This window comes from Sinohyriopsis cumingii, chromosome 9, assembly GCF_028554795.1.
Source record: "Sinohyriopsis cumingii isolate HCF-2022 chromosome 9, ASM2855479v2, whole genome shotgun sequence".
NCBI lineage: Eukaryota > Metazoa > Mollusca > Bivalvia > Unionida > Unionidae > Sinohyriopsis > Sinohyriopsis cumingii.
Genome location: NC_142969.1, coordinates 55,578,490 through 55,598,606, shown reverse-complemented (window position 1 = coordinate 55,598,606; position 20,117 = coordinate 55,578,490). Strand labels below are relative to the sequence as shown.

Sequence of the window (20,117 nt, the reverse complement as noted above, 5' to 3'; positions counted from 1 at the left end):
CAGTAAGAATTAAATGTCAAAACTGCCAACCATTGATATTGTTGTATGTGCTAACTCCACTTTTACGCCTTACAACGCTCCGCCTCCCGCTGATCCATTAACCATTTAAAAGAACAAATAAACATTGAACAAATATAATAAGTTTAATGTACAATATCGTACCAGATACCTACAGTATTAAGCAAATGTTTTATAAGAATTAGCAATATCTTTGAACTCTATATTGTATGTTACAAGTTTACATACTGTGTCATATTTCAAATATACCGTCTACACTAAAATCAGTTTGTTTCCTTGCAACGACATCCAAATGCATCTTTTTGCCCTCTTTTCAAACGTCAAGGTCCCTCAGAAATATTGGAGACACTCCAAATGTTCTTGCAGCAACACCAATCTCTGAACTTTGCATACGCATGGAACGATAACAACGACTGTATTACAAAGAAAGACCAAATTGAACTACCACTCATCACCGACCATTCAAAAATAAAATTGCTTGGTCCATGGGAGATACCGCAATTTTGCAAACACGTTTGTAGGCATGTGAAGATAGGCTGATAGAAATTAAATTCACAGACAAGTCGATTAAAGCAACATCGTTTCAAAATCCAATTATAAACCCATATACTCGTCAGATGCCGTACCCCTTTTAAAGAAACATGAAATTACCCATATACCACCTGTCTGTGTCTGCCTGTATGTCGGTATATCTCTCTGTCTCTCTTGTTCTCTCTATAGATTAATACATACATACATACATACATACATACGTACATACATACATAGACAGACAGACAGATAGATAGATAGATAGATAGCCACCGAATTTTCTCTTTGATCACATTAAATCATCATACCATATATCATTTTCATTGATTGTGCTCAACGTATGTATTGCATACATTACTATATCGCTATGTTGTATGGTCTTTTATTTTATAGTGTAAACAACAGAGAAATATTACCAGCCATAGCTATTCCTGCAGCTTCGTAAATAGCAGCTGCATCAGCATTTCGAACCTAAAATTGTAATGTAATTTCTGGTTGTACCCGATTATTGCCATGCTTATCAAATCATTTTAGGTGACTTAAATCAAGAACTAGGTGCGTTTTTTACTGGGTCATCTAGTGCACAAAGTGTTTCTAAAGCTAACATTCAATGTATACGGAAAAAAGAATTAGTGGTCTCATTCCTTAAAGTGCGATGCTTGCTAAACTGAAAGATTATGGATTCATTTATTTGTTTGTGCTTGTCTGTTATACGAATCAACTCCATTCGTTATGCTTGTTGTAAACAAATATGTTTAGGAACTGAAATCAAACTTCTACTGATATGAGAAACTGGTTATATAACCATGAAATTAAAATGAATGGCTTACAGTTGACGATCAGAATACTTGTCCTTCAAAATATATAACGTATATTGACGACTCGTGGTAAACGATTAATTATGGATAATGAGACCATGCATAAGAGGTCGGATCTAATGATCTGTTATTTTTTTTTTTCTTTAAGAAAAAAGCAAGAGTTAAATCATGGGTTTGTTTTAATTAGGAGACTTGATTAACATGATATTTAGTATCAAGCGCTAACGCATCTCGCTCTCACTCTGGTAGGTACTTTAAACAGTAAGTCAATAACATAATTTTAATTTCGACAATGAAGGTTTATCTGTGTAATGAGAAGAATTTTTTTAGTTTTCTTTGTGTGATATCAATTATTCATATACAACATCAAGACTGCATTTAAACCTTTATTCACATGTAATTGCAGATAATAAAGTAAGTTCATGTCTTCAGTAAAAGTATTTCTGAAAGCAGTTTTGCCTTAATGATTGCATGATATTAAATGCAAAATGTCTAATTTTCGTAAGTCACTTCATTATTATTTCTTTTAATTTCAATAATGCTGGCAAGTCAATGTATCACTTTCTTTCTATCTCCGTTACATCCTTACTGATCTAAGTACTATTTGATTTAGTCAGTGAGTGTACTCATCAATTAGTTTTATTTTCCAAGACGTTTAAAAGTTAAAACAAAACAAAACATGTAAATTATAGTGTGATTTGAGTATTTCATTTAAATAAAGAGATGGTTGATCTTTAGTAATTGCTAGGAACACATGGGTAATGCAGGAGTGACATCACGCGTGGTTGATCTATAATTGATCTTTTGTATTCGTGGTTCAAACCCAGCAAAAAATGACCTGATTACACGATGCACTAATATGTTCAATGTGGATATATATACCATTACCTATATAAAATTATGAATATAGTGCTGGTTGCAATGAGTAATGTAAATTAATATACAGGTACAGATATATTGAATTGATACATGTGTTTTAATATGAGCTGCTGGGGACTAAAATACAAAAATGCTTTTTCTAATTTATTATTCAGCTTGGTAGTCCTGCAACGTTTCCGAATGCATGCATTGCTGCGATTGTCACAAATAAGCTTGGTCCTGCAAAAGAGAAGGACGATCTTAAATGACCATCTTGATTTCCTTAATTGGGCGAACTTTCATTTCAAGAGTATGGAATCATCATCATCATAAACAACAACAACAACAACAACAACAACACTGAATGGACTGTAAATTTAAAATACTTCACATATAATCGCTGATTATTAAGAATGAAAATTTCATTAGTGTGTTTAATAAATAATCCCTAAGGAATGATTTTGTACTTGTTTGCTGTTTAACGGAATATGAACATATGAAATTATATATCGTATAGAGTTATGTTCCCTGTCAATTAACTGCCGTTAATTGCGTATCAAATGGGAGGCTAACTGTTGTTTTTCTGGGCTCTAACTCACCTATTTCTAGCGTTTAGGAACACAAAGTCCATCAATGCACCACTGAAATAAAGAAGAAAGGAATATATATATATATATATATATATATATATATATATATATATATATATATATATATATATATATATATATATATATATATATATATAATAGAATGCCTTTCTATATTTGTAATATAACGCTGGATTGTGGAATTGTTTCAGTTACGTTAAATTGGTTCTTAGATGACTTGCAAGGGAGGTCATGTGGCTGTTATAAGGTTTAAGTGTGCATTTTTGAAAAACGTACTGAACTGTTTTTCCATTCTTGGCATCATTTGCTACGGATGTTGTAAGTTATTTTTGTGTCGTGTTTTCCTTCGTTAGAAAATACCATCATGGATTTGATTTTCAGAAACATAGGAACCTGTTGTTTGTCTTTAAAGAGGGTGAGAGTGGAGAGATTACCTTATATCTTCCACATTCGGTACCTCGGGCTGCACCATAATATCTCGTCCCGCAAATTTTCGTTTTTGGATCCGTACATCTCATTAGGAGGCAGACATTTTCAATAGCAGTCTTTAAAAAAGGAATAAAAGTACGTATTGCTTGATGCCTATTATGACACATGAATTGCCAGTCACTAAATATAATTTCGTAGTCTAGAGCTGTGTTCCAATGAATGCAAAACTGACAAGCCGGGTTCTATTGCCAATTATGATATTTAAAGAATGTGTCCATCTCCTCTAACATTCTGCGAACATTGACGACTGTGCACCTGGTCCTAGCAATATAAGTCTCTTCATAGGTGTCAATTTTACATAATATTGGAAAGAAAAACAAGATTCTCGGTATATTATCCTTTGCCGGGTTATTGCCTTGATATTTTTTGAAAATTCTGATTGACAAATATTCCAACATTTCTTAACCATTCATCAACACTAGCTTTTTAATGTGCGAATGGACACTGCGTAAGCCAGATTTTGAACTGAAATTACTCCACCATCTAAAATACATGACGATATGGCTCTCCAAGTGGCTTTCTTCAACTGGCAATACAACCTATCTGAAAATTATAGCAATACTGAGTAACAAAGTGATTTGTAACTCTTGATGTCTGGTCAATCAATACCCGATCAGGCACCCGTGAACTGTCTGCAGTAAATTATCAAATAAAAACACACATGGCTTCCATCTCATTTATGTAATCGCTGGACTCATCTTAAATGTACTGATGTGACAATTGCAATTTACGACCTATATATTCAGTCACTTGTCCATTTCATTTTTCCTTGTAATTGAAGCAATATGTGACACGTTTTTACATATTCGTATTTCATAACATGATGAGGTCTTATTTGTGTGTTGGAACAGTACCAACGTAAGTAGTCGTCCCTTCCGATTCAGAATGTCGTATGTTCTAGCCACCAAAGAATATATTTTTATGATTATTCGTGATATAGACCATAAAAACAATTATATTTTATAGAAAATTCGTAAAGTTCTAGTTGATAAAATGTTTGATGTCTTTATTATATTGCAAATCAAATGTATTTCTTCTTTCAGAAACTTTATTTTTCATGTTGATGGGTGTAAATTTACCAGTGGTGGTAAGGATAGTTTATTTATTCTATCAGATGTCCCAGCTCGCAGGACAAATAAACTAGAACTTGAATACCCGGACAGGATTAATTATGAACTTCCTCTAAATAGACTATATGGTCTAATCATAGCGTGCATAGGACCCATTAATAAAAAAGCACTTTTTGAGAATTTGTTTCAAAAACGCTTTACTGATTACGGATTAAGTGTCACATATTAGCTCTATTTGGATATGCATGACCTTTCCAAATATTGATGCCAATATGATTGATGTGCTATTTTGACAATGCCTGCTTGTTTAGGAATAGATGTAGTTGATACTGGTTTTACCTTTTGCTTACAAAAATAATACATCCCAGTGTAAGAATAACTAAACTATGACTAATGGAATTAATGATTATCATAATATCGTTTTTGCTCAGATAAGACGCACTGCGCACTACATAATCCGAATAAAATCACGGCATTGAAGTTTTACAGATTTTCATGCGAATGGCTTTGTGAACCATTTACAAAATGTTCCATGGCTGTCCTGTCTTTAGTATTGACTTAGAGTCTACCAGTCCTGCCTTAGTAACTATTAAACGTTATACGCAAGCATGTTACATGAAATTATACATATTCTTGGAGATAACCACTTCGTTATGTGAATTAAAACAACTAAGGAAAGCTATATATGTAAAGAATATGATGTAAAATGATAAGAGGTTTAAATTCGGTAGAGATACTGGAGGAATTCACCTTCCTGTTAAACTGGCGCACCAATCCGATTACATATCTAATAAACACAATATCAGAGTCAAATATGTTCTCCTGATCGGCTAATTATGAACTTTATCTAATTAAGACTAAGTGGTCAAATCATAGCGTGCATAATACCCAAACGCTTTACTGGTTAAGGATTAATTGTGAACAGATGATTGTTACTATCTCTATTTGGACATACATGACATTTCCAAATATTGATGTCAATATGATACCTTTGCTATTTTGACAATAACTACTTGTTTAGGAATGGATGTAGTTGACCCTGGTTTGACCTTTTGCTTACAAACAAAATATATCCCCAATGTATTAATAACCAAACTATGACTACTAGAATTAGTGATCATCATAATATCGTTTTTACTCCCATAAGACGCACTGCTGTCTACGTAATCAGAAGAAAATAATGGCATTGAAGTTTCAATGATTTTCATGTGAATGGCTTTGTAAACCATGTACAAAATCGTCCATGGATGTCCGGTCTTTCAGTATTGACTTATAGTCTATTAATCCTCCTAAGTTAACTTTATTAAAGTTCTGTTAAACGTTAGAGACAATCATGCTACAATATAGATATTCTACTCACGGAGAAAACCACTACGTAAAGTGAACATAAAAAAGAACTAAGAAAAGCTATATATGCAACGTATATGATGTAAAGTGATAATAGGCTTAAATTCGAAAAGGTTACTGGAGGAATTCAGATTCCTGTTAAACTGGCCCACCAATCAGAGATCTAATTAACACAATTTTAGAGCCAAATATGTTCTCCTGATTACATAAAGTGTGTTGAAGTGGTTCTAATTTTCAAATAAAAAGTCTTCTTGATAAAAATAAATATAGACCTCTTAGCATTCTACCTATTATAAGAAACTTTCTAGTAAATCGATTGAGACCCAGTCACAAGCAGTCTTTGAGAACATTGCTAACATCATTAGGGTGCAATTGATAATGATCAATAATGTCATGCCATTATGTTACGTGTACGTAAAGTCGGAGGAATGTTATTAAAACAAATATGTAGCTGTGTTTCTGATGCATATTCCCAATGCTTTCGATTGTCTGCCTCATACAACTCTTATTTGCAATTTAAGTATTTCAAATGGCGCATTTGGACAGTTAATGTGTGTGTGATTTGGATTTACAACGTAACTTTAACAATTTTTCGGTCATATTGCCACGATATATGCTGATGTTGTTGTCGTTGTTGTTGTTGTTGTTGTTGTTTATTGTAGAGTTTAACGCCATTTTCAGCACAAGATAGGCTATACATGACGGCCAGTATTAATGGTGCAGGAAGAACCCAGAAAAAAACCCGGAAAGAACCATCGACCCACGAGAAGCTACTGGCAAGCTTTCTCACATAACCACATTATCCAAACCCGTGACTCGAACCGACGCAGACAGAGGTGAGATGGCAGGGTTCCGTAACGGTGAGCGCTTTAGACCACTCCGCCACTCGGGGCCCCTCTACGATATATGCATTGTGGCGGTTTATAGTGATGTATAGCACTGGGTCATTATGCCGTGGCACCCAGTCACATTATCTTTACACCTGGCTGACCAGTCCTAACACTAACCTCCGAATGCTGAGCGCCAAGCGAGGCAGCTGTTAACACCACTTTTGTATGTCTTTGGTATGACTCGGCCGAGGATCGAACCCACGACCTACCGCATCCGAGGCGGACGATCTATTCACTAGGCCACCGGAGCGGTCTGGACTATTACTGTCTATCTGTCAAATAGAAGCAGCAAAGTAGGATACATGGTTCCCGGATTAGCTTGACAGGTATTCAGAAAAGGGTTTTGTCAAGTTAAGATCAACTTACCAACACTTTTCAATGCTTTCATTGAATATGGATCTTTATATAACTATGCATATTTTAACAAGTATCATGTTCTTCAACATATGTTGACACTCTTATAAACACATTTGAAATAGAATCCAACATTCTGATTAACTTGTTGAGTGATTCATTGCGAATAAAATGCAAGCCAACTCTGCAAGACATTTATATCACAAGCTTTTGAGTAAAACAAGATTCGGAATGAAACCGGTGGTACACATAAGCAGTGCTCTCATTAACGGTGAATAAAAAATATTAGACTGCTAGGAAATTTCATTGACTATCAACTGCTGTTCAACTCACATGTGAACAGCCTTTGTAGGAAACCTTCAAGGCAACTATGGGCATATGTAAACTGGACTCAACAATATGATAATTATACACTGTTTTGTAATTTCCAGCTTCAATTTCGTTCCCATAACCTGCCATTTCTGCATTGATAATAAACTAGAACAAAGACGCGAGCTTGCTGTAAGATCTGCGATTAATGAACTTTGATTAAAATGAAAGCTGGTATTCAACCGCTGACCCCATCCTTATTTGTTCATTTACCACTTTAGTGTCTGCTCAGCATTAGTTCTAGACATGTACCTTATTCAACCACATATTTTGATAAATGATCTGCACCTGAAGAAACCACAAATATTAGCTACTAATAAAAAGGTCAGAAGTTGAAAGATTTCAAAACTACAGAAACCTCTGAGACCCAAAGGCCATATATGTCAACATTAAGGAAAATGTTTGGAATTGTCTTGCTAATGTTATAGAACACATGGTACAATAATAACGTATGACTTCTGCTGTGTACTTGTTTTACATTATTATGATGTACTAAATTAAGTTATCTTATACATCTATGCTTCTTTGAGCAGTTGGCTGTGTTGAAGTTTATAATGCAAACCGAATGTTACTGGAATAAGTCTAAGGCTTTGATCAACCATGGCGTGACAGCTCGCAGTGTGGTCATTTAGTTTCATTAGTCAATAGTTACCTTGTGTGATAGACGAGTGACATTTAAGGTCAATGCTCGCATCTTTTATGTGCTATATGCGTGGGAAAGGACTTTAAAATATTTACTCCTTACAAGAGGGAATTCCGATTGACTAATTGACTTTCCTGGTGTTGATCTCCTAGGAAATCATGCAAGAGGATGAAATGATTTTGGGCCATGGGATTAGCAAAGTGTAAAATTCAAACAACCAGTTTATAAAACATCACGTCAGCCAAAACAACAGACGGACTCGAGGCAGAGACACTGGACTCCTTTAACTAACTCTCTCTCTCTCTCTCTCTCTCTCTCTCGCTTACTTACTCCACAACATATAAATAACATATATTGGTTTGATGCAAAGGTATGTCTGTATAGTACATATAGTTTACTAACCTAGTCATACAGAGAGAACACTTGGCCTTCTATGCCCTCACAACATTACTAATTCAGAAGTCAGGAACAGATCAAAGAGAATGTTGGTCGCATATACCACCAGGTCTTGGCAATTGCAAGTCTTATGCCATATTCTATAGACTTTACAGATAAGGATCACAACTGATTATTTTAAATGATGCACTTGAACGAAAATCGCTATCGACATGCACTTGGCTCAGACATGTAGAACAGGACATCAAGGAGATCAACATTGACTGCAAACCCTCAGCCGCAAAAGGTACAGGTCATATTTCCTGACGCAGACTTGCATATACAACAACGCTGTTTCATATGACATGATGATAACGGGAACTTCCACGAGGACGGAGCATTACATGAAAAGCATCCGAATATAGTCGGCTCATCTAATTCTAATACTAATTCATAAACGAATGAGACATTTAAAATGTTGATATGAATATTGTAGTTTTGCTGGTGGTAACATTTAAACCTGTTGATGTCAGCGTATCACCCATAAACTGTAGAGTTAATAACACGGAGTTATATAGGTCTAGTAGTAATTGCTAGATGTGATCATAAAAGCAAATAATGAGTACATTTTTGTAAATCATTGGATGTAAGTCACATTCATAATTATTGGGTTGTATGGCATTGTACCAAATGTGATACATCATATGCGATGAATGGAGCGTAAAATTCACTGAAGCATGAAGTATATTCATAAAAATGCATTTGTACAATAAGGATGCAACCATTATCAAAATGTATCCACTCACCAAATTTCTGGATTCTAGGTAACATATGTACGCATACAAACAATCTTTTATGATTAAGAATTAAATATAGAAACTAAAGTACAGCCAGTAAAATATTAAGTTGTAGTCACATGAGACGTATTGAGTGTACAATTATGGTTGTTCCATAAATGCATGCCATTATCGATTACTCGATTCTCGCATCATCAGTGTCTGATAAATCAAAATTAAAAACAAACGTTGTAACACAAATCAGCGGAATTTTCATTATGAGCTAGAACAGCAAGCTACTGACCTGTGATAATAGTGTTCATTATCGCTAAGCGTTATGATTGGTCAAAATGTACTTTGTATGACAATGATCTACTCACCAATATTTTTTGCACGAATGTTGCTTTTTCAGTTAAAGATTCAAACATGAACAGTAAAATTCTACAAAGATAAAACGTATGTGATGTGAAACATGTAGGTCACAGTGACCATCTTTGTGATATGGGCGTCTCACTCAACAATATGCATCATCACACCAAGTTTTGTAAATAAACTTATAACCATATTATTTACGTAATAAAGAAACATGACGTGTTCAAGAGCTATGAAAGTATTTCTAGTTATCCTTTAAATATAAAATGGTTGTCACATTCTCCTTTTTTATGTATTGATGTTGTACTAAATATATGCATACGGTTATCTTGACTGATGACTCTTGCACTGGGTAACCCTGGCAGTGTCAAAGAAGCATGAAATATGAAACACATTCACATACTTTGGTGATGATGGGCAAGTACTGATGCAGATATATCTCAAATGTTGTCATAATTCATAGTGTAAAAGTATGCATTCAGGACGCAAAGCACCCATGATATTTTAAACTAAACGAATAAACGTTATCTAACACATTATATGCTAAGCGTATATACATATGACTTCCTTTGGTTGTTAGGATATGATCTTAATTGATATCCATTCATCTTGTTTCAAAATTCAAGCATGGACCCAGCTAAATAAATTGTCTTGAAGTGAAGCGTGAAACATGGCTAACATATATCTACATTTAGGAGTAAAGTATGCATGATGATGAAATCTCAAAATCTAAATATAACAGTATGTAACTAACAATGTTCATTGCTAACGCTAGGTTTAACATGTGATAATACAAATTACATTTGGACATATGTGTTCAATTATGTGATCCTTTAAACAGAACATGAACTCTATCATATAATCATGAGATCATATCAATTACATTCTGTTTTGCATGTTTTTAGATATACAGTATCGGGTTTTTCACTTGTGTCAATGTGATGATAATTCAATTATTTATTTTGTAGTTTCCAGGTGATGCGATTGATTTCTTTATCTATTTTACATGTAGCTATCAATATACCTCACCTTAGAAATACATGCATGTTATGTATCGGCTTTAATATTGCTTTATATTAAATGAAGGCAAATGCTTTTGAATTTATAAGATCAATTAGAGAAATAATAATAATGTTGACTTTTAGAGGATTTCAGTCTGCGATAACAGCTCATCGATTCATTTATAGTGGTAATGCCTATGACTCGATTACTAAGCGTTTTGTCCGGTTACAAATTTTAAACTTTTATTCCTAATTGATCAACTTCGATATGGTTCGTTTAATTGTGCTTCATGTTTTACTTTTACTTTAGGTTTGCCGCGGTTATTAGAAAACAACTTTTAGAAACAAACAATACACTATGGTTAAATAAGCTCTAGTTTCCAAATTTGATACTGCCTCTGAAGCATTCTGGTTCAAAAACAACCATCAGTGTACATGAACAATTTGGTCTATTAAAATTATGGAGTTAGTTAACCCTTTAAATCCGAAAATATACATTGTTTGTCAAGAATCAACATCGACGTTTTGTTACGTCAAAAGTCATAACTGTTAGAAATATTGTGATTCTACTATGTAATCTTACTGAATAGTACAGCATGTGATTCAGTGTCAGAGGGTCCGGTAGTCGGAATGAAAGGTCAGTGAAGCGTTCAAATACCTTTAAAGTTAAGCTTGGCAGTTAGCCCAGCCTACATCTTAGATTTGTAACACATACACAATTCTACTTCTGTACGACTTCATGCATTCAATCGTTTGTTTCCACACATAAATGCATACACAATATAATACCTCACATAAGGCAGAGTTGCGTCCAACAATGAGCTCACATTGTTCATTAATTGTGAACACCTGTCCTGCCTCTTTCATCACATGTTCGGTATATTCCCCGTGGTTATAGTACGGACCCGGGCTTCTCAGGCACGTTCTGAAATGCGAATATAAAATTAGTGTAGTGGGATAGTCTATGATCAATGGGACATTATCTGCATAACGACGGTTAGCAATCAAATGAAACACTTAACGGAACTTAACATTACCCCATGTAAATAACATGAGCCTTCATGTGCACATTATTAACATAACATGACATGTTACTATTGTGTAGTCTTATATGAACAAGTAAATGTGCTAATTAAATATTCCGTATGTTTGACCCCTTATTAACTAAAACTAAATCGGACTAATATTTCTAACAAACTTATGTATATACAAAACGAAACTAAACATTCCCTAATACAGTTGTAACCCTATTATTCAAATAAGTGAGATGAGCAAAGTATAAAGGGTATGAATATTAACGCAGTGGATAATTTGCAAGCCTGTGCTAACCGTTTGACTATTGCTGTAATTTTTAATGTTCCAGATAATGCATTGGGTCAAGATTGCGCGTTCTCGATTCCTTATCCTTGAATCAAATACTTCAACTTTTTCATTCTTTTTCATAACTTCCAGATGTTAAAAGAAAACCGAACGAAAAGACAGATATATTGTAGACCATCAACGGGAGAAGAACATACGATTGTTGCAATACAACAAGATAGGGACATCTAAACAACAAGAAAAGAAAAATTAAGTGTGAACAGGTATAATATAATTAAAACAAAACTATTAGTCTGTAATGAGGTTCCGTTTTGCGACATTCTGTGTCCCACTGCATTTTGTCTTCAAAGAAATAACTTGCATTTTGCTTTTAACTACAGACGATTAGTCTTCCGTCTATCAAAAGTCCTGTTGAATGTGTCTTTTCTGATCACTTCATGCAAATCTCGGACGATAAATGTCATCGTTCGGGGTTGCTACATCCTCACAGAATGAATCTGAATAGATGTATATTCACTTGTAGAGGGCATATAGGAATTCCTATAGAGAGAAATACTCAAGGTCAAATTAAGACTGAATCGCTTGCCATCATGAACCTATCTCGCCCTTCCAAGGAGCAGGCAGGCACAAGGCGATGGCGACGTCATTCGTCGAATTATAATACGAGAAAGAAAGTGACAGAAATTAACAAAATATTACCTTTGAACACTTTCCCCAGCATGAAGGTCTGACCAAATTTAAATTCATTCTACCGACAAACATGTATCAGTCTGTGTTGCCTTCTCATCGCCATAACAAGATGATGTCTCTGTAATGGTGCAAGTGTGCTAACACTTGTAAGCAACACCGGCCTTGTCGTTAGGAGGACGAAGAGTGCGCCTTGATATAAACATAGGTAAGTGTCAAATTATCTAAGGCTCTTGATACTGGATACGGATTACTAAACGACTACAAAAACGAGCACTTTCCTAACAAAAACAATATCAATAATACGACGAACAGCTTGTATGAATAATTGTTTCCGCAAAATCATCGAGTTTCTTAAAGTGAAGAAAGAATCCAGTGGCTATTCCTGCTCGTATCACAATCAAGAACACAATACCAGTTCAAAGAATGGTATTGATCATTAGAAGTCATCAAATTGAACCCATTTATCACCAGTAATGATAAGACTGCTGTTTCTGTGCCCATCTACAGATGTCGCAGATGTACTTACAAAACATTATGGTTCTCATAGAAGCATACACGTCTATTGTGGGCAATGACTTTCTAATGTGATTTTAGATATTTATAACTCTTTCAACATGCCCTAAGGTGTTCGATGTGTCGTTGTTTTCCTCAGTAGGTCCAGAATAGTATTATCATTGATGCTGTAGAATAAGAGCGTATTTGTAAGTTACCTTCTGAGATGCGTAAAAGCTCCTACAGATTGAAATAAAAAGCAAAGTAAAATATATTTCGCAATTTTTAAAGTATTCCTATTTTCATACGATAAAAAGACTGATTTTTGGAGCAAAACTGCCACGAAAATAAGTTTCAGGGTGGTAATTGCGCTCTTGAGGGCCCCAACGTATGCCAACAGTGCGCCTCTCTTTATAATAATCTCCTGATGATCTATTTTGATAAATTTACAAATTGATAAAACCCTGTAAGACTATTTGTCTCGAAGTTTACACTCAATACTACAATCAATCCCATGGAAGGAGGTTAATAAAGCTTTTCAATACTTAATACATTCAAACTTATTGAAGATACATTACTCAAAGGAATTTTCGAAACTTAAATAAACACTTAAACGGCATTTATGCAATTCTGTATATGAGAGCTGTCTACCGAGGAACACAAATGTTTGTTTCTTGCAGCCAAGTCTAAAATTTATAACTGCAAGATGTACGACTGGGGTGACGAGTAATTAAGAGAATAATACTACTTGTAAAAATTGAGTTAGTTGATGATATGAACCTAGAAATAACTTGATCTATGAATATGGAGAAAGCCTGTACATGTACTCTTCTTATAATACGTGCCAACCACGTATTTAAAAAATTCCAAAAAAAATGACAGTAACCGAACTGACTTAAATAAAACTATGTTATATATATCCGTAACACATCATTCAACAACTCTACAAAGCAGGGAATAATGGCAAATCTTATGTTCTAGTAACTGTTATTCAGTATGTAAAACTGTTTTGAGATTATGTGTACGTCATTCCTGTCAGTATTTGTTAAACCTGTTGAAACTCATGTTTAAAACAATCGAAATTCACAAATATTTATATGTTGAATATTCAGCAAGCAAAATAGCCTATAATTATGTGTTAGTGGCACACCCTTGCAGGCAACGTGTGCATTGCATAGTTTGCTTGATGGAGGGGTAAGTACATAAATTGTGGTTTTAAATGTGTAAGTTTGAAAATGACTGGTCGTGGAAGAATCTCAGATATCATCGATGAAGCATCTTACGGAGTAAGAGTATAACAAACCACCAATTACACTGGGGGTTTGGTACAATTTAATGAGGCAATAGCCCGTGCATTTGAAGGAGGGTTATCCCCAATATGAGCCCATTTGCTCGGACGCAAAGTCAGGCAGTTGGTGGCGATGTCTAGAATGTGTAAACTGGCTTCATAAGAGTATAGAGAAATCGTGTTCAAGTCATTGATAACAAAGATGTACCTGAATCAATTTCAGTCCCAAATGACTGGAAATATAAATAAACAATGCAAAACGGGCATGTGAGACGGAAGGATCGAGAAAAAATATGATAGATGATCCGTGCTAGAGAATGACAGCCTTAAGCAGATAATACAGCCTTTGGAAGCCATCCATGTAATTATCTGATTATCCTGGAATAAATAATCCTGATGAGGTTTTAAAAAAAGGTCCGAGAAGGAGAAGCAAGAATAATATTGAAAGAAGAAGAAGGCAGTTATGTATGCACACAACATAATGATACGAGGGCTACTGTTAACAAATACACACAGAATTCGTGTGACTATCTAAAAAGAATTATCAAATAAGATAAGAGCCAAGGAAATTAACATTTCACATCACCAGAGCCTGTTCCAAGAATCCAACGGGGAGAGGCATGTGATTGCGAGTTTTCTTCTTAAGGAAGAAACTGGAAGTCATCCAAAGAAGGAGTGCTTTACAGGGTACAAGATGCAATTAAGCCGAGAAACGACTTTGTGGGCTATATAAAACAACATGAAATTGTATAGCATGTGTATACTGTTTCGATGATAGAATATTTGCAAAAATAGACAATGGAAAGCAGAAACTCAAAAGTTGCATGAACGAAGAGTTCACAAAACTATAAGAAAGTATTTCAAACAAAAATCGGACACCAGAGTACAATTGTATCAATAATATTGCTACTAAAGCATATTATATAGCATATACAATTTCTTATATGGAAACGGTCCTTCCTTTTTATTTGTTGATGTTTAATTTTGTCAGCTTGTTTACCAAAATAGCTAAAGATATTTTTCTCGATACTTCTTTGTATTTTGACAAGACAGGTAATCGTGTTTAAGCATTCAAAATGGTAAATCCACTCTGATCCTGAATGGAAAGAGATTTTAAAATTCCTTGAATGTTTTCACTCTAGGCATGAATAATGTGTGTTATCAAGATGCACGCGCAGAATATGTTCAGTTACATAGTACATCTACTGCAGTGGATATGAAACATATTGGTAAGACATGAATATGTATGAATGTGAATAACAAAGTTGTAATTTCAATGCTATATATATGCACTGGGTGAGACAGGAGTTCCATACGTGAACTATGTAGTAAATGCAAAAGTTTCATAGACTTATAATTCTGAGTTTTGTAATAAGAATGAAATGATGTAAAATCCAGGGCATGATTACGGTTTTTCTATATAATTGTCTCAAAATTATTGCACTGGCTTGCCTATAAAATAAAGCAAATATCATAGATTTGGATGGTTTCAAAGAACAAAAGTGCAATTGCGTTACCCAACAAACAACTATTTGAATACAATTGCACACAAAAAAGTCAGAAGGATGCAATGCTTATGTTAAATGGAGGAGATTCAGCGATCAATCCCCTTTAGTTTCAATCGAAATCATATCTAATTTTTTTTCTTCAGACACACAACAGAGACATGTTGGATACAAAAATTGCATATACACCCTTTAAGTATATATCATCTGTCCAAGATGTCTTTATATTCATTATTTACACGATGCTTCTTGATGCCAAGGGTCGAACCGGTAGATGCTTTCAAAGTGAGTGCGTAACAGTGTTCGTTCTAAACAACTACCGGTCAAGCCAGTAACTCGTGTCAAAGGAGGTCTAAAACAAATTAAAGTTTCTAATAGTATATGTATCAATAAACAGTGTACATACTTCTTCTTTAGAGTGCTCTTAAACGCTTCCACAGAGCACTTAGAGAATAACCATGGGTTTTTGGAGTATGGCCAACCAAGATAGGGTTCAACCCTTTCGTCACTCATAATAAAAAAATCATCTGCCTTACAAGCCATGGCGTTCTCGTCACCGTCGTGATATGCTCCAAGACTGGAAATAAGAGACATGTAAAACGTATGACTGTAAACATAATGAAAACTAAGTATTTTGCTCAGACAACACATACTTTTAATAGATACGTCGGTATTAGTACACCTTAAGCTAAACAGGGTTATGCGTACACCCATGGGAAATACTTTGAATTTAGAATGATGCGAAAATAGCTGGTCTGGTAATTTTCCGCAAATCACATGTGTCAGATCATTATCGAACTTAACGTATTTTGAATTAATAGTAAAACGAAATATTTTTGACAACCATGATGATATAGTGATCTGATAATTGAAGATAGGAAAACAAATCTCGGAAGAAACCACAGGCCATGGATTAACGACTGATGATAGTGGCCCTTTTATAAATGGGGAATGCAAAATGGGACACCAGAAGCGCTAAGCGGGTGAACGCACATGCGTGAGACAAATACGGCGCAAGGAGATTACTTACTTGTGTCCAAGTTCATGTGCTGCTCCATGTACCATCCAAAGCAAAGAACCTGATTCAACCAGAGACATTCTTCTACCAACCATACATATATCCCCTACATAGCTGATACCTGGAATGAAGCAAGAAGAAAAATAGATGCCATATTTACAAACCAAAGTGCATTTCTTATCAGATACTCTGATATGGACGGGTATGCTATATTGGTTACAAAACCACAATAATCAGTAACTAACTAATAAGAATATGTTTGATTGATATCAATGGAATGGCATAGAACATAAATTCATAAAGAACGATAAGTACAAGTATTGTTTAATTAAATTAAATCGTCACCTCACGCACGCAATGATTATCTCTTAAATGATTAGAATAAAAAGTAATTATGTAAGTCAATATAGTTTTTCTAACTCTAGAAGGCAGTAAAGATATGTTACTTTTACCAACGAAAAGATGGGTAGGCACCTGTGCTGCCTTAGTCTATTTTACTTCTGAAGATAGAATAGGTGCTTTCGCTTCTTAATATATCTGGTAGTGAGTTCCAAACACGAATATAAAATACGGGAATACGATTCTGCTTATGTTGAGTCTTGCATTAATGCCTTTGAATTACTCTTATTTCTATGATTATGTCTGTTTGTCTCACTGAGCATTGGTGTTAGAATTTTAGCAAAGATGAAAAGGAGAGACAATTTTATGAACGAAAACATAGCTTACGAAAATAGTGTGTAGCTGACAAGGTAGATAAACCAGTTTCTTTATAAATCTTATTACAGGAGACACTTCCAGTGAACCCATGTGCAATTATCCCTGTTATAATTGTAATGTGTCTAAATGGAGAGGTTTTCTGTGGAATAACCACCCCGTACACTATCCTAGTAAGGGGCGGATATATGAAATGTGTATCATTTCTAATGTCTTCCCGATAAGTGTTAAATTGAAAATCAATTATCATTTTTAGGGTCGACATAAATGTTACCAATATGTTTGGTCCAGTGTCCTAGACTGCTTAAAGTTACGTCAATGTGTTTGTTGAACTCAACAAGATATTTGATTTCGTTTTTAATTTTAGTTCAAGGTAAGCCGATTCTAGATTACACGAGAATAACATTGCCACAGTACGGGGTTGATTAAAGTCAACCATCCACTGCATTCACAAATCGTCAACCGATTGAAAATCTGTGTTCAGTTCATATTCTATGTCATAAGAATAATCAATAGATCTATTCACAGCAAAGAGTATCGTGCCACTCAAAAGGTCATCGCCTATATCGTTAGAATACACATGGAATAATAAGGGACCATAAACAGAGTCTTGTGGTATGCTACCCACAACATAAAGGCTATTTGATTCGGCAAAATTTATAAAATCTGTGTGAAGCATACTCGATAGATTGTCAGATAACCAATCCAAAAGAGATATATCAATGCAATTGCTCTTTATGTATTAAATCTTTATGCCAAATCGGAATAAATGCTTTTGAGATGTCCCAAAAGACTAAACATATGCCATTCTTGCCATCAAGCGCATTACTTACACTATGGAACATATTAATAAGCTGAAATACGGTATAATTGTTTGCAAGAAAGCTGGATTGGTATTTTGAATTAAGGTCAGTTCAGTATAGGTGGTTCAAGAGAAGCTTAAAGATAATTATTTTCAGCACAACTTAGATAACGAAATATGCATGCTGTTTGAAGGATCCGTGGTGTATGCCAGTGTATATACTGATATAACCTTCGATGAAGTAAATCTGTCAACGGAATAATTTACATCATAAGAAGCTAACATCCTAACGTAATAGTCCACTCTTTACATAATATAAGGGTATTACATGTTTGACAATCCGCTTTATTAGAGAGCAATAAATTACTGATCGTGTAACTGAGTATTGGTTCGATGGAAAATAATGGGACCTGACAGAGTTCTAGCGATATATGTTACTCTTATAGATACATTTTGGCATGGTATTAAGCATTGTCACCTCTCTGAGATCCCTGATTGCAACGTGTTGTACTTGTTTGTGCTATATGTTAGTATTAACAAATGTAGTAGCATTTATTAGAGAAATGAAAACAAATAGTGTAGGACAAAACATGTTATCAGTTAGATTATATATACAGAGATCAATAAAAAATTATTGAATGAGATAATACAAGTGTGGGTACTGTCTTGTTAGGTCATGTTTTGTATTATTAAATCAGGACGATGAATCAGGCGGTCTTGTTTTGTAACATATTAAGCGTCAACTGCATAATCAAATTTCATGATACATGCAACAGATTGTCTCTAAATGTAATACTAGATGTCTTTATGTAGAAATATAAGGAAACTATCCCTTACAAATATTGATAAGTATGACTTCGATTGGTACGGTACAGTGAAGTTTTGTTGTAGGGTTTAACGCCATTTTGCAGCACACGATAGGCTATACATGGCGGCCAGTATTAATGGTGGAGGAAGAACCGGGGAGAAACCCGGAAAGAACCACCGGTCCTCGAGAAGCTACTGGCAAGCTTTCTGACATACCCACATTGGCTGAATCCGAGACACGAACCTACGCAGACAGAGGTGAGATGGCAGTGATCCGTAACGGAGAGCGCTTTCGACCACTCGGCCACTCGGGGCCCCGTACAGTGAACTAACATTACAGTTGCCAACTAGCATATAAATATGAAAACATAAACGATCAGTCTGGTTTTAAAGTCGAGACCCAAGGTACATTCCATAGGATGGAGGAGGAGACCTGAGTTAGAAGTCAGTTTAAATTTATACATGGTCCTAAACAAGGAATTTTTCACATAGGCATATAAGGAATGACGTGCTATTAGAGAGAGAGAGAGAGAGAGCACTTGCCACTAGCATCAATTTCACTTAGGTCTTCATCATACAATTTGTACCTAAAATAAATATATAGTATGTACATTTACAATATGCTATTTGAAGCACATCATAATCTTTAATCCTCATTTACATACAAACAATGACATTGATAACGTGGTACAAAAGCAAAATATTTTAAGAAACGGTTGCATTCTTAAATGCAATGAATTCCGTTGAGTATAGAATACGTTTTTCATAAAATAAAAAGAAAAAAAGTTATATTAGTCCTATTTATACGTGACATAGGTAACAAAAATACACACACTTGGTATATGTAAAAAATATATGCAGCAAGACAATCATTTTTATGCTTCATTTGTGTTGGATTCTTCTTTTGCATTCCAAATTGCTAAGACGGTTACCTTCGACCTCAAGAATATATATATATA

At 34.7% G+C, this 20,117-nt stretch overlaps 1 protein-coding gene across 1 annotated transcript; it reads right to left on the bottom strand.

Moving 5' to 3' along the window:
• Positions 1-1,775: 1,775 nt before the first annotated feature.
• On the bottom strand, positions 1,776-16,951 carry LOC149791857 (A disintegrin and metalloproteinase with thrombospondin motifs 17-like). The gene is made up of 6 exons (XM_089969279.1): positions 16,848-16,951; positions 16,224-16,394; positions 11,312-11,447; positions 3,271-3,381; positions 2,825-2,866; positions 1,776-2,465 (listed from the first exon to the last, which is right to left on the bottom strand). Exons 1-5 carry the CDS (start codon positions 16,928-16,930, stop codon positions 2,831-2,833), a joined length of 537 nt encoding a protein of 178 aa, XP_089825405.1. The 5' UTR covers positions 16,931-16,951; the 3' UTR covers positions 1,776-2,465; positions 2,825-2,830.
• Positions 16,952-20,117: the final 3,166 nt, after the last annotated feature.